At 47.6% G+C, this 14601-nt stretch overlaps 1 protein-coding gene across 14 annotated transcripts in view; it reads left to right on the top strand.

Annotated features, from left to right (window-relative positions):
* MYO18B (myosin XVIIIB) overlaps window positions 1-14601 on the top strand; it is a 362275-nt gene that overhangs the window by 138867 nt on the left and 208807 nt on the right. For all 14 annotated transcript variants that reach the window (XR_013390943.1, XR_013390944.1, XM_077920002.1 and 11 more), the window contains 7 exons: window positions 551-1324; window positions 1799-1865; window positions 2767-2879; window positions 3591-3767; window positions 10513-10711; window positions 10993-11135; window positions 11391-11491. Coding sequence is in view for 12 of the 14 variants with exons in the window: in XM_077920002.1 (XP_077776128.1) it covers window positions 551-1324; window positions 1799-1865; window positions 2767-2879; window positions 3591-3767; window positions 10513-10711; window positions 10993-11135; window positions 11391-11491 (1574 nt within the window). In the remaining 2 variants the exon portion in view is untranslated. The remainder of the gene's footprint in view (window positions 1-550; window positions 1325-1798; window positions 1866-2766; window positions 2880-3590; window positions 3768-10512; window positions 10712-10992; window positions 11136-11390; window positions 11492-14601) is intronic.

Below are 14601 nucleotides of genomic sequence, written 5' to 3'. Positions count from 1 at the left end.
CAGTATACTGGAAGAATTCAGAGAGTGCTTCTTCGACAGACTGGTCCAATAAAATATGGGAATAGCACTTGTGGAAAAATTGGCACAAAATTTGAAGCATAAAGACTCCTTTGTAACTGTTTGGTATAGCTTTATACCAAACAGTATAGACACACAGTAACAAAATGAAACTAGACGGCTCCCCTCACGTTATAAAATGTCTTGGTTGGCATAAACTGAATATTGCTTTCTGTACAAATGGTTGTCTGGGATAGGAACTCACAGTATGATGCAATCTGGATGTTATTTTGGATGTATGGCCTTAACTCCATCTTCTGGACTGGTATGGGATATTTTATTATTATGTGTGCATGATGTTGTAATAAGTTGTAAGAATCTAATATAACCTATTTAAAGGCAACAAACCCTACCAGACACAAATACCTTTGAAAGGCCCTTGAGATGACTATGTCTCAACTGATGCTGCTGCACTCTAGGAAACACCCCTCTGCTTTGTTTGGAAATGGGCATGACTGGTGCTAATGTCCTTGAGTGTGTGTTTGTTTCCCAGCCTCCAGGAAAGCAGGTTGACGGGCCCGTGCAGCAGTTTGTAATCAGGGACACCAACATTTTGGAAGTGGGAGAGGACATGGCCAACAAGGGACAGCTGCTGCAAGGACGATTGAATGGTGAGAAGCATGGAGTGGAAGGTGAGTCTGAGATTCCAGAAAGGAAGCCTTTGCCTTTCAAGAGAAATGCCCAGAGGGGCCACACCCAGCAACCAGTACTGCCTGTGCCTGAATTAGCACCGGCCACTCCAAAATCAGCACCAGCAGTTCCAACACTGGGCGAGGAGGTCCACTTGGATGCATCTCAGCCTCCTAAAGTTCCTGCAGCTCCAGATCAAATCAAAAGCAGCAGTGCTAAGGATCTACCTGGGTCTGGAACAGAACATGAAAAGAAGGGCCATTTACTCTGGAACAAACACTTTGAAAGCCCAGGAAAGGATAATTGGAAAATGAGGACCAAGGAAGAGGCTGTGAGCAAGCCAGGAAATAAGGCAAAATTTACAGGGAAGGGGAAAGAGCTTGGAGAAAATAAAGAAAAGGCCACAGGCAGTGGGAAGCAGCCAGGAGAACCCAAAGAGAGGCATGTAGAAACCGAGAAAGTATTAGCAGAATTGAAGGTGGAACAGGGAGAAATGGAAGAGGAACTGTCTCGGAAGGGAGGAAAAAGTAAGCAAGAATCTCCAGTAGCAGAAATGAAGGAGAAACCAGAGGAAATTAAGGAAGTGTTCGCAGGAGAAAACAAAGAAGAACTTGGAGAAAGCACAGATTCGGACAAGGTGAGGTTGATGCTGAATTCAGTGTTATGGGCCCACTTCCTAGGGTTTCAGCTGTATATCCCTTTGCTGGGGAAAGGCTTCATCCTGCACCCTTGGTGGTTTTACCTAGTGCAGAGCACTCTGCATGTGTCCTGGACAAGGCCTCCCAAAGATTCCTAACTTCTCCTTGCATGGCTATTTTTTCTTCCCTGGAATTTGGAGTTTTCAAAGTGGAACCTCTGCAGTAGAAATCCCACTTGTTTCCTCTCCTTGGTTCATTCATTCCCTCACTGAGTGAAGATTCTTTCACTGAATGTCAAATCTTCAGCCATCTCAAATCTGAGATTGCTTTGAACATTTGGACCAAATCAGGAAGGAATAACTTTGACTGTGGGAGATCCCTGACAGATGAATGAATTTGGATGAAAAGCAAAAATGATCCACAACTATTGTGCACAATTATTCCCCTTCCTCACTCTTCCTTCCTTCACCCAGGTGTACCATGATGTCTGGTATGAAACAGAGAAAGTTTGGCTGTTACAAAAAGATGGATTCATTCTTGGTAAGGTGGCCGTGGTTTTCTCCAGCCTTTACACTTTGTAGCTACGAGGGTGTGAGAATGTCAAGGTGGGAAGCTGCTCTTTGTTGGTGGTGCATGTGCTCCAGATCACAATAGTGCACATGATCATGTGTGTGAATAGCGGTGCATTACAGCAGAGGCTTCTCCTTCAATTAAAGGGATAGTGGTGGCAGAAAAGGTGTGACCAAGGAGGAACAGGAAAGAATGGCTACAGAAATGGTCCCACTGGGTGCAGAATGTGTAGAGTTGCGTGAGATTATCCACGACCTGAGGATGGCAGGAGGGGAGAGTTTAGGAGCATGGGAAACTGCTTTATACCAAGTAAGACCCTTGGTCCATCTAGCTCAGTATTCTGTACAGTGACCAGCAGTGACTCTCCAGGGTTTCAGGCATGAGCCTCTCCCAGCCCTCCCTGGATATGCCATTGGGAATTGAACTCAGGAACTTCTGCATGCAATGAAAGGCAGATGCTCTACCACTGGGCCTTGGGAGCCCCTGTGTTGAGAGACTGCCTTATACACAATATGGTCAAACAGCTGGTCTATCTGGGTCTACACCAGCTTTCTGCAACCTGCTGTCTTCCAGAGAGCTTGAACTATAACTCCCATCAGCCCCAGCCAGCATCAGTGTGCTGGTTGGAGTTGATGGAGTTGGTGAAGGCTGGCCTTTGCTGGCTGGCAGCAGTGGCTCTCCCAGGTCAGGCAGGAGCATTTCCAGCCCAACCTGAAGACTCTGGGAACTGAACCTGAGGACTTTCTGTCTACAAGAAAGGCCCTTGGACTGCCACTGATCTGTGGCCAAGCCAAAGAGGAGAGAACAAAGAGCCTTCAAGTATTTGAAGAGTCATTTCCCTCTCACTACTCCATCCCCCCCCCCTTGGCAGCTACTGAACTGAAGCCAGATGAGGGCACTCCTGAGCTGCCTCCAGGGACAGTCCGAGTCCGAGTGGAAGCTGATGGCTCGATCATGGAGGTGGATGAAGAAAAGGTCCAGAGAGTGAGTTGTTGTGCCTCTCCCTTCCTCAAGCTTCCAGCAGAGCCCATGGCTGCAGCGAACCATCCCTACTTGGTCTAGTTCTAAGGCACCTTCCTTGCTTACTTCAGATACATGGGCTGCCTCTGGACTGGGGAGGCTTTCTCCTCAGGAGTCCCCTTGCTTTCCTCACAGTCCCTGACTTTCAGGGCTAGCCCTGCTATGAAGCAGGGTAAGGTGATGGGGAGGTGCTGGGTGCCTCCAAGCAGTCTTCTTCCTAAACATGCCCTTAGGTGTGTGGTGGAGGACGCTATCCTGTTGCCCATTGTGATAGGGCAGTTTGAGGGCACATTCCACCATGCAAATGATGAGCAGAGGTTGTTTGCCTCCCACCCACCCACCCTTGCCAGCTGTTTTGAATGAAGCCCAGGCAGTCTGTAGGAGAGGGGGAGCTGGTCTGAAAGAATACAGGCAGAGGAGCAGGCCGGTTCTGCCACAAAGAAAGAAGAGCATAAGAGGAGTCTGCTGGCCCTTCTAGACCAGCTTCCTGTTCTCACAGTGGCCAACCAGATGCCCCAATGAGAAGCCCTCAAGCAGAATCTGAGCACAAGAATCCTCTCCCCTCCTAAAATTGTGGGGGTGGGGGAGGGAGTGGGAGCAAACTCATGTGAACAGCAATTTCACCATGGTTGGCAGGCAGTGTTGTGTTGAGCTCTTATAACACTCATCCCCCAGACCAATCCTTCAAAATTTGACTACGCCGAAGACTTGGCCTACCTAGTCAGCCTGAATGAGTCAAGCGTCATCCACACTCTGTGCCGCCGGTACCAGTCTCAGCTGCTTTACACCCACAGTGGTCCTGATCTGATCGCCATCGAACCATCGTCTTCTTTTTCCACTGGTTCAATAAAGGTACGGGGTTGAGTCTGGGGTGGCATCGCTTAACAAGGACCTCTCTACCCAGTTAGGATAATTGCCTGGCAGAGGAGACCTGCCCTTTCCTGTGGCAACCAGTGATGTAATGACACTCAGAAGTGCAGAGACCCTTCATGGTGGTCATAGCCATGCCCCCTTCTAAGATTACACAATAGTCTTATAATTACACAATCATAAAAATAATTAGAGATGCATTGCAACAATGCATTGCCTTTCAGCTAGCTCTGCTATTTTCCAGACATGCACATGGGCAAATCATTTGGAATGCTCCATTATCTCCTTTCAGAGTGACTTAAATTGCATTTTCTTCAAGTTCCATTGTACGTAACAGAACTTTCACACCATTCTCGTGAAAACGTTTTCTGTGTTCTAAACACTTAGCTTTTGAGCACATGGAACAACTCCTTCTCGGTGTTCTTCTGTTGCATCTTCTCCTTGGAGCCCATCCTCAGTGGTTGACTCATCACTCTGAGCAGCACAGAGGGTGAGAAGACTTTGTCTCTATGGACAAAAAGCTCCCCTTCCATGTTGGTTGGGTGGCTCTAGGGTGCTGGAGAAAGGGACCCTGATGCAGAAATAAAAGCAAGTCTTTGATCCCCTATGACCCCAGACCCCTGTACTACTGGTGGTAAATAAAACCAAGGGCTTGTGGCACCTTAAATGACAGCTTTATTCTTACCCTGTGCACCTTTATGGCACCATAAGTGACTTTTTCGTGGCTTTTGCTGCTACAGCCACAACGTTCCTCACTGCATCTCCAGATGCTTTTATGAGGAGGGCTGTCTGAGATGCTTGGCGGAGGATGTTCTTGCACTGCTTAGCACTGGGGTGAGGAAACCTTTATCAGCCTGTGGACTGCATTTCTTCAGGAGCCACCTGCCGGGGCTGTATGCCGCTGATGAGCAGGAGCAGTGGATGTGACTTCTACACCCAGGTGACGAGAAGAGGTCAACACAAATAATTGCATAGCCCACCCTGGGCAACTGCCATACAGCAGAAAATGAGTCTTAAAAGCTAGATAATATTGGTGCAAAAGTTGGAGGCTACTTCCAATTTCTGCCAAGCTGTGACAAGATTCCAGAGGGTTGTAGACCCTCACCCAGGGCCCGTGTTCCAGTGAGAATCAAGGTGTGGCAGAGACTGTTGTGCCTTTAGAAATGTGTATTAATTGCACATATTTACACCTTTAATCTACATTGAGGGAGTACAGCATGGTCATCTCAAGAGGGGCTTGTTCCCCACAACAGGGCAGCACTGGAGTCAAAGCAATCTCTCCCAGGCAGCCTTCAGCCAGCCAGCCAAGATCATTCTGGCTTTTCTCAGCCATCCCAAAGGCTGTGATCTTCCAAATCACCAGTCTCTATTCAAACCTCAGGGCAACAGGGAAGGACAGTTCTCTTGCATTCCCAATGGCCCGCAAAGACCAGGCCATTGTTTCTTCAGCCTGGTGAGGTCATTTTGCTTCGATATTCCTCTGCACCTTGTATTTTCCAAATAATCAAAATCCTAACATTTATTAATTTCCAGGGTTTAGTGGGGAAACCTCTCCCACAAACCCATAACACCATCTGGGCAGCAACACAACCAGTGGTCATCAGGTGGTGTGAAGAACGACCAGGAAGATGGATTTCAATCTGGACTAGTGAGGCCCAACTTATCTAGAGATTTAGGATCACTTTGCATGGATAGGTACTGTAAAGAGTGCCTACTTGCCTGTTGCCTACTTTCTCTGTTGTGAAATTTAGGTGGGGATTAGGGGAGTGCAAAGCCCCTGTAAGAACTTCTAAGTTTTTGTTAAAGTTCTTTCAGTACAGAAACATGCTTCCCCTTCATCTGCAATCTGCCATTTTTTGGGTGGGGGGAATCAAAGGAAGGGCAAAGGTGTTTGAAGTATTGCTGTACAACTGCACTCCCTCTTAATCCACTTAGACTGAGTATGCACCAGATTTTCTACCCTTATCACCTTAAAGCACATTCTTTGCCTCAAAGAATTCTGGGCACTGCAGTTCACCCCCCCCCCCCACAGAGAGACAATTGCCAGCAGCCCTCAATAAACAACAGTCCCGAAGAATTCCTGGAGGGGTGGAATGTGCTTCGAATGTGCTTTAAAAGTATAGTGTGTATGCAGCTTTAGGCCATATCCATACTAGGCATTTTTTTTGCAGCTATCATACTAACGTCATTTCCAGGGACAGTCCTGTAATTACAAAAGCCATCCCAGCTTCTGATTTGATCCTGGAATGGCCCTGTTTCCCTTGCCAGTGCCACCACTGCTGAGCTTGGGGAGGAGGATGTGCTGCCTCAGTGACCACTGCGAGGGAGCATCCCATTGCCTCTCTCTGCTTCTTCATGGTCACTGCTGCCTGCCTCCTCCCTTGGCTGCTGGATAGCAGGCAAAGAGGAGGAGAAGCCACAGATGCCAAGGCCCAGCCCTGATGCGCTGACTCTGAGGAGCAGGGAGAGGGCAGGGTGGGAAGAAAGCGGGAGCGGAGAGCAAAAAGTCCTTTTTTAAAAAATGCTTTGTGTTTCTGTGTCTAATCTTGGCCCTTTCTAAGATTTCTTCATTAGTGTGTGTTTTTCTTTTTGTAAATCTACCAAATAAAATAAAATAAATAGATTAAGTGGTTCTCTCAGGATGGTAGAGGGTGTGTGCTGTGTCCCACTGGTATAGTGGTGGTGGCACTTGCTCTTCTTCTGATAGGAAATGCTCTGGGGGGGGCAGAATGGGGGGTTGAGGATGGTTAGTTAGGAGTGAGGGAGAAATGTCCCTATTTTCATCTGGGAGGGTATGGAATATATTGTACATATTTCATATCACTTGCAAACAACTCCTGCTCCAGCACCTTATCTGTAAAGCTACAGTGAAATGTTTTACCATCGTTCATTTATAATTTATGGTGTTGCCAAGGATCAGGGCCCAAATAAGATTACTTCAAGGAATGACTCTGCACCTGGAGCCACCACTTGGCCCTTCCTGGTCTAGTTGACTCCCTGCTCTGAAGGACAAGGACGAGAGCATGCAAGAATCTCGGTTCTTGCCCATGGGACCTGGACTGCCAGCTGGGCACTTGCATCTCCTGCTCCTACTTCCTCTGCCACCACCCGCTGACGAGACATGCTCAGCACTCTGGCTGCAACCACGATATTTTGGGGGGTGGCCCCTGAGAGGGCCACTGTTCCCGCCATAGGGAGGAGCCATCTCTGCTGGCTCACCTGCCTGTCCGTGCGCTTCTGCTTGGCTGCTGCATGCCAAGCAACACAGAGGGAAAGAGCAAGCAAGCGGAGGAAGGAGGGATGCGCAGCAGTGGTGGCGGGCACAGGTGGGGTGGGAGAAGTATTGAGGGGGCTGGACTACGAGAGGAAAATTATGGGGGGGGGAAGGAAAGGTACCCCAGCCCCCTAGAGTTGGTGCCTATGATTACAGATGGCCACCCAATCTCTGCTTAAAAGCCTCCAACGAACCTCTTGAGAGAGACCATTTCACTGTTGAACTGCTCTTACTGTGTCAGATCGTTCTTCCTGATGTTTCATAGAATCACAGAGTTGGAATAGACCACAAGGGCCATCGAGTCCAACCCCCTGCCAAGCAGGAAACACCATCAGAGCACTCCTGACATATGGTTGTCAAGCCTCTGCTTAAAGACCTCCAAAGAAGGAGACTCCACCACACTCCTTGGCAGCAAATTCCACTGTCGAACAGCTCTTACTGTCAGGAAGTTCTTCCTAATGTTTAGGTGGAATCTTCTTTCTTGTAGTTTGGATCCATTGCTCCGTGTCCGCTTCTCTGGAGCAGCAGAAAACAACCTTTCTCCCTCCTCTAGATGACATCCTTTTATATATTTGAACATGGCTATCATATCACCCCTTAACCTCCTCTTCTCCAGGCTAAACATGCCCAGCTCCCTTAGCCGTTCCTCATAAGACATCGTTTCCAGGCCTTTGACCATTTTGGTTGCCCTCCTCTGGACATGTTCCAGTTTGTCAGTGTCCTTCTTGAACTGTGGGGCCCAGAACTGGACACAGTACTCCAGGTGAGGTCTGACCAGAGCAGAATACAGTGGCACTATTACTTCCCTTGATCTAGATGCTATACTCCTATTGATGCAGCCCAGAATTGCATTGGCTTTTTTAGCTGCCGCGTCACACTGTTGGCTCATGTCAAGTTTGTGGTCAACCAAGACTCCTAGATCCTTTTCACATGTACTGCTCTCAAGCCAGGTGTCACCCATCTTGTATTTGTGTCTCTCATTTTTTTTGCACAAGTGCAATAATTTACATTTCTCCCTGTTAAAGTTCATCTTGTTTGTTTTGGCCCCGTTCTCTAATCTGTCAAGGTTGTTTTGAAGTGTGATCCTGTCCTCTGGGGTGTTAGCCACCCCTCCCAGTTTGGTGTCATCTGCAAATTTGATAAGGATGTCCTTGAGTCCATCATCCAAGTCGCTGATAAAGATGTTGAATAAGACCGGGCCCAAGACAGAACCCTGTGGCACCCCACTAGTCACTCTTCTCCAGGATGAAGAGGAACCATTGATGAGCACCCTTTGGGTTCGGTCAGTCAGCCAGTTACAAATCCACTGAGTGGTAGCATAGTCAAGACCGCATTTTACCAGCTTCTTTACAAGAATATCATGGGGCACCTTGTCGAATGCCTTGCTGAAATCAAGGTAGGCTATATCCACTGCGTTCCCTTCATCTACCAGGCTTGTAATTCTGTCAAAAAACGAGATCAGGTTAGTCTGACATGACTTATTTTTCAGAAATCCATGCTGACTATTGGTGATCACAGCATTCCTTTCTAGGTGCTCACAGACTGTTTGCTTAATGATCTGCTCCAGAATCTTCCCTGGTATTGATGTCAGACTGACTGGGCGATAATTATTTGGGTCCTCTCTTTCCCCCTTTTTGAAAATAGGGACAACATTTGCCCTCCTCCAGTCTGCCGGGACTTCGCTTGTTCTCCAGGAATTCTCAACGATGACTGCCAGTGGTTCTGAGATCACATCTGCCAGTTCTTTTAATACTCTTGGATGCAGTTCATCTGGCCCTGGAGATTTGAATACATCTAGACTAGCCAAGTATTCTTGTACTATCTCCTTAGTTATTCTGGGCTGTGTTTCCTCTGCTGAATCATTTGCTCCAAATTCTTCAGGTCGGGCATTGTTTTCTTTATCGGAGAAGACTGAGGCAAAGAAGGCATTGAGGAGTTCAGCCCTTTCTGTGTCCCCTGTTTGCATTTCACCATCTTCTCCTCTGAGTGACCCCACTGTTTCTTTGTTCTTCCTTTTGCTACGGACATACCCATAAAAGCCTTTTTTGTTGCTTTTAACCTCTCTAGCAAGCCTGAGTTCATTTTGTGCTTTAGCTTTTCTGACTTTGTGTCTACATGTGCTGGCTATTTGTTTGAATTCCTCTTTGGTGGTTTCCCCCCTTTTCCATTTTTTGTACACATCCTTTTTTAATCTTAACTCAGTTAAAAGTTCTTTAGATAGCCACCCTGGCTTCTTTAGGCACCTTCCATGTTTCCGTCTCATTGATATTGCCTGACGTTGTGCTTTTACTATCTCCCTCTTAACAAACTCCCAGCCATCATGAACTCCCTTTCCTTTTAGTATTACTGTCCATGGGATCTCACCCAGCACTTCCCTAAGTTTTATGAAGTCGGCTTTCTTAAAGTCAAGAAATTGAGTCCTAGTATGCTTGGCTGCTCCTTTCCGCTGTATAGTAAACTTCAGAAGAGCATGATCACTCGCGCCTAATGATCCTTCCACTTCTACCCCACTAACCAGGTCATCAACATTGGTTAGGACCAGATCTAAAATGGCTGTTCCTCTTGTTGCTTCTCCAACATGTTTAGTTGGAATCTTCTTCCAACTCCTTCCAACTCCTTCCAAAGTTGAATCCATTGGTTTCCAAACCCTTGAGCTTCTTTGTTGTCCTCCTCTGCACATATTCTAGCTTCTCAACATCCTTCTTAAATTGAGGTGCCCAGAACTGGACACAGTATTCCAAGTGTGGTCTCACCAAGGCAGACTAGAGTAGTACTGTTGCTTCCCTTGACCTGGACACTATATTTTTGTGGATGCAGCCTACAATGGAATTAGCTTTTTTTTTTTTTTTTTTTTGGCTGCTGCATCACACTGTTGACTCATGTTAAGCTCCTTTTCACATTTATTGCTAGTAAGCCAGGTGACCCCATCTTATATTTATGCATCTGGTTCTTCCTGCCTAAGTGCAGAACCTTACATTTGTTCCTGTTGAAATTCATTTTATTAGTTTGGGCCCAGTTTTCCAATCTGTCTTCTACAGCATTAGCTTCCCCTCTCAAATTTGATGAACATCTCCTCAATTCCTTTGTCCATAAAGGAATTCTAAAGACATTAAACAACAAAGGGCCCAGGACAGAATACTGTGGCATCTTACATGTAACATTTTTCCAGGATAATGAGGAACCATTAATGGGCTCTCTTTAGGTTCAGTCAGTCAACCAGCTACAGATGCACCTATCAGTTACCTCATTCAGCCCACATTTTACCAGCTTCCTTGCAATAATTTCATAGGAAACCTTGTCAAAAACCTTACAAATCAAGATATATTATGTCCACAGCATTCCCATGGTGTACCAAGCTTGTAAAAGAAATGAGTTTTGTCAGACATGACTTGTTCTGTGCTGGGTCTTTTCTAAGTTCTCACAGGCATACTGCTTCTGTTCACCTTTTCCCAGGCATTCAAGGGCAAGCGGGATGGACTGTCCCCACACATTTTTTCAGTGGCACAGAGGGCCTACTGGCGCATGCTTATGCAACGGCAGGATCAGACCATCATGCCCTTGGGCAGGAACAATTCTGGCAAGACCACCTGCTGCCAGAACAGCCTGGAATACCTAGTGGCCACTGTGGGGAGCATGGACAACCGAGTCACAGGTAAGCCTTTGCTTGAGGCAGCAGGTGATGTGCTAAGGAGGCAGGGGCCTCCATGTGCAGGACATCTTTCTCTGGGCCTCCATCATCCCTGACCACTGGCCTTGCAGACAAAGCTGCTTGGTCCAGCATCGCCTGGAGGGCACGAGGTTTCTAAGAAAGGCACGTTCAGGGCATGGTGGGTGTTTCCTTGGGGGAAATTGCATGATGGTCTACAGGCTGGAGGTGGGAGGGATGAGATGAAATTGTTTAGAAAACAGACAGTGAGTGCTTGATTTTTGCAGTGGAGAAAATCCAGGCCATGTTCAGGGTGCTGAGAGCCTTTGGGACAGTGACGACCAGCCACAACAAAGCCTCCACCCGCTTCTCCATGGTCATGGCACTGGATTTCAGCGCCACTGGCCACATCACAGCTGCTCATCTCCAGGTAATGCTTCTGTTGCCTCCCTTGGAAGTGGTGTGTCTCTCTCTGTGTTGACGAGATGGGGACACCAATGGCAGAAGGAAGCTGAGGAGTGGAAGGTTTGTGATCTTCTCCTTTGGTCTCTGTCTGCTTCCTGAACTCTAGAGTAGACCAAGGAAAGCTTGAAAGTCAATTGCACCACCACCATTGAGTGGCATCCTCTGAGTGGTGGCAAGCAGTGGGATGGATGCTGGCATTCTCTCTCTTTTCTCTGCCCAGACAATGCTGCTGGAAAGGATCCGTGTGGTGCAGCAGCCAGAGGGAGAGAGCACCTTCAATGTCTTTTCTCAGATGCTTGCAGGGCTGGATCTGGATCAGAGGTATTGCTCAAAGGGAAGGGGGAGAGGCTGGTCTCTGTCTGATGCACTGGTGAGCATCCCATGGGAGTGGAGGTGGTGGGAATGACACCTGCATCCCATGGAAGTGGAGGTTGTGGGAATGACACCTGCACCCTATTCAGATATGCCTGAAGTGGCTCACACTGTGATATTTTGGGCACTAAGAATGTGAGTGATGCTGTGCTGGATGCAGTCCAAATGCCCATCTAGTCTATCCTCACCATGGCCACCCAGATGCCCCAAAGGGAAGCCCCAAAGCAAGACCTGCTGTTGCTCCTCAGCAACTTGGATTCGGTGATAGAATTCAAAGCATGGAAGATTCAGTTTCAGAAGGTACATAAAGATCTCCTTGTTGAATCAAAGCCAATGGTCCATCTAGTCCACTATCCCCCTTCTAACAGGGCCCAACCAGAATGGATGAAGAAAATGCAGGCAGTGGGGAGGGTTGCCCCCAACTTCTAATCCGCAGAGGAAGGCTGCCTCTGTGGCCATAGCTCAGTGGCAGAACACAAGCTTTGCACACACAAGGTTCTGGGTTCAATCTCCAGACAGATCAGTCTGAAAGAGCCTCTGCCAGTCCGTGTAGAGAGTCCAGAGCTAGATGAACCAATGGTATATGCCAGCCTCCCCTGTTCTACAGAGGTGTCACTTGTGGGGAATAGCTGACAATAGCTTTCTGCCCCTCTCATCCCCCTTTAAAGCCATGCAAGTTGGTGGCCATCGCTGCCTCCTGTGGGAGGGAGTTCCATAGTTTAACTATGCACTGCATAAAGAGAACCGTGCTCTTCAATGCTGTCAAATTTCTGTGAGAGGCTTTAAAAATAATTGAATTGCAAACTGATTTGGAAGTGTGGCAAACTGAATTTGAGACAGGAAAAGTGGAAAACCCCAAATCGACAAATTTGTCAATCCATAGTTGATGTAGGCAAAGGATTGGTCTGATTATGAAGGAACCTTATTTCACCTGTAGAGGGCACAAGATGACCTAGAAACCCTCCCAGGACTGGCCTAGGCTCACCATCATTTTGCTACCTGAAGCAGGTAATGAGAGGCAAGTAGGGCCTGGTGGCATCCTGCCAATCTCTTTTGGAGGCCAGCTATCTTACTTTACTCTGCCCAGGAAGAGGAGAGGCAGTTATTGTTCCCAGTTCAAGATTTGGACACGTAGTTCTAGTGACACATACACAATCCATTGTCTGATGACTAGGATTTGAAAGCAGCAGTTGGTAAACAAAAACAAATGTGTTGTTACTCAGGGAGGGAGATACATTTTGTTTTAACTCCTTGGTTTGTGCACCATTGGATTCCTGCTGTGTTTAATTTGAAGTAGCCCAAAGCCTTTCTCTAAGGTGTAAAAAGAATCCAAAATGGCAAGAAGTTGCTGGGGGACAATGGGGAGGGGCACTTCCTATGATCTCTTGAGGCAGCTCCTTCCAATGACATTAGGATGTTTTTCATAACGTTTTGCCAAAATCTGCTTCCTTGCTGCAATTTGCACCCCGCAGTTCTGCTCCTGCCCTGCTCCTGGAGTAACAGAGAAAGCACACCTGTTCGATCTTCTGCATAATTTTATTTTTTAAAGACCATATCATAAGGTTACCAGATTTTTTTCAATGAATCCGGGGACACTTATTGTTCACTATGTACATGTGAATGCTGAGAAAGCTGTAAATCTGGGGACTGTCCCCAGGAAACGGGGATGTCTGGCAACCTTACCATATCTAACCTACTACAAATATCTAAGTGGTGTACAGAAAAGGAAAGCAAAAGACAACTTGAACTACAATTACTTTTACAAGAATAAAGGTAAAGGGACCCCTGACCATTAGGTCCAGTCGTGGATGACTCTGGGGTTGCGGCGCTCATCTCGCTTTATTGGCCGAGGGAGCCGGCGTCATGTGGCCAGTATGATTAAGCCGCTTCTGGTGAACCAGAGCAGCACACAGAAACGCCATTTACCTTCCCTCTGGAGCGATACCTATTTATCTACTTGCACTTTGACGTGCTTTCGAACTGCTAGGTTGGCAGGAGCAGGGACCGAGCAACGGGAGCTCACCCTGTCACGGGGATTTGAACCGCTGACCTCCTGCTTGGCAAGCCCTAGGCTTTGTGGTTTAGACCACAACGCCACCCGCGTCCCTTTACAAGAATATGTAGATGTAGATAAAAATGTTACAGTAAAGCAAAAAATTCTAAATACATGCAAGCCAATATCAGTTCCTCCTGCTCCTGGAATACCCCTCTCGGCCTCACCCAGGGCTCAGCTTGCCCTGGCACCTGCACCCAGGGCCTAAACTAACTCACAGCTGTTCCTCGGAAAGCTCCCACAGAGGGGAAGGTTCCTAGAAGCTCCTGCCATCGCCCTAGTCTCTCCCTCCATGTATGCTTTTTATGGGCAGGCCCAAGGTGGAGGGAGCCTCATCAGGCTGCTGCCCACAGGTGTGTCCCACTCAGCAGCCAGCTGCCCTCTCCACACCCAATTCCAGGTGCAGGAGGTTTGGTGAGTTCCCCAGGGGGTCCCAATGATGGAAGAAGGGTGCCCCTCCACTCACAATTCATTTTCCAGCCTCCGCCCTCTCCTCCTCCAGCTACACGATGATCCTCCTGATACTTCCAGACAGCTATCGTATAATGGGCTTCCAGAGTGGGGCTAATTCATTCCATACTGCATGTTCGTTTGGGTTTTGGAGTGTGTGCCATCCACCTGCTCATTGCCTCTAGGCCAGGGGTCAGCAGACTTTTTCACCAGGGGGCCAGTCCACTGTCCCTCAGACCTTGTGGGGTACCGGAGTATATTTTGGAAAAAAAATAAGAAAGAATTCCTATGCCCCACAAATAACCCAGAGATGCATTTTAAATAAAAGCACACATTCTACTCACGTAAAAACACCACACAGGCCCCACAAATATTCCAGAAATGCATTTTAAATAAAAGGACACATTCTACTCATGTAAAACACGCTGATTCCCAGACTGTCCGTGGGCCGGATTTAGAAGGCGATTGGGCCGGATCCAGGCCCCAGGCCTTAGTTTGCCTACTCATGCTCTAGGCCATCAGTGGGTTCATTGCCCATTGATAAAAAGACTCCGCC

This window comes from Podarcis muralis, chromosome 16, assembly GCF_964188315.1.
Source record: "Podarcis muralis chromosome 16, rPodMur119.hap1.1, whole genome shotgun sequence".
Taxonomy (NCBI): domain Eukaryota; kingdom Metazoa; phylum Chordata; class Lepidosauria; order Squamata; family Lacertidae; genus Podarcis; species Podarcis muralis.
Note: the sequence above shows the minus strand (reverse complement) of the source record. Positions and strands in the feature narration are given on the sequence as shown.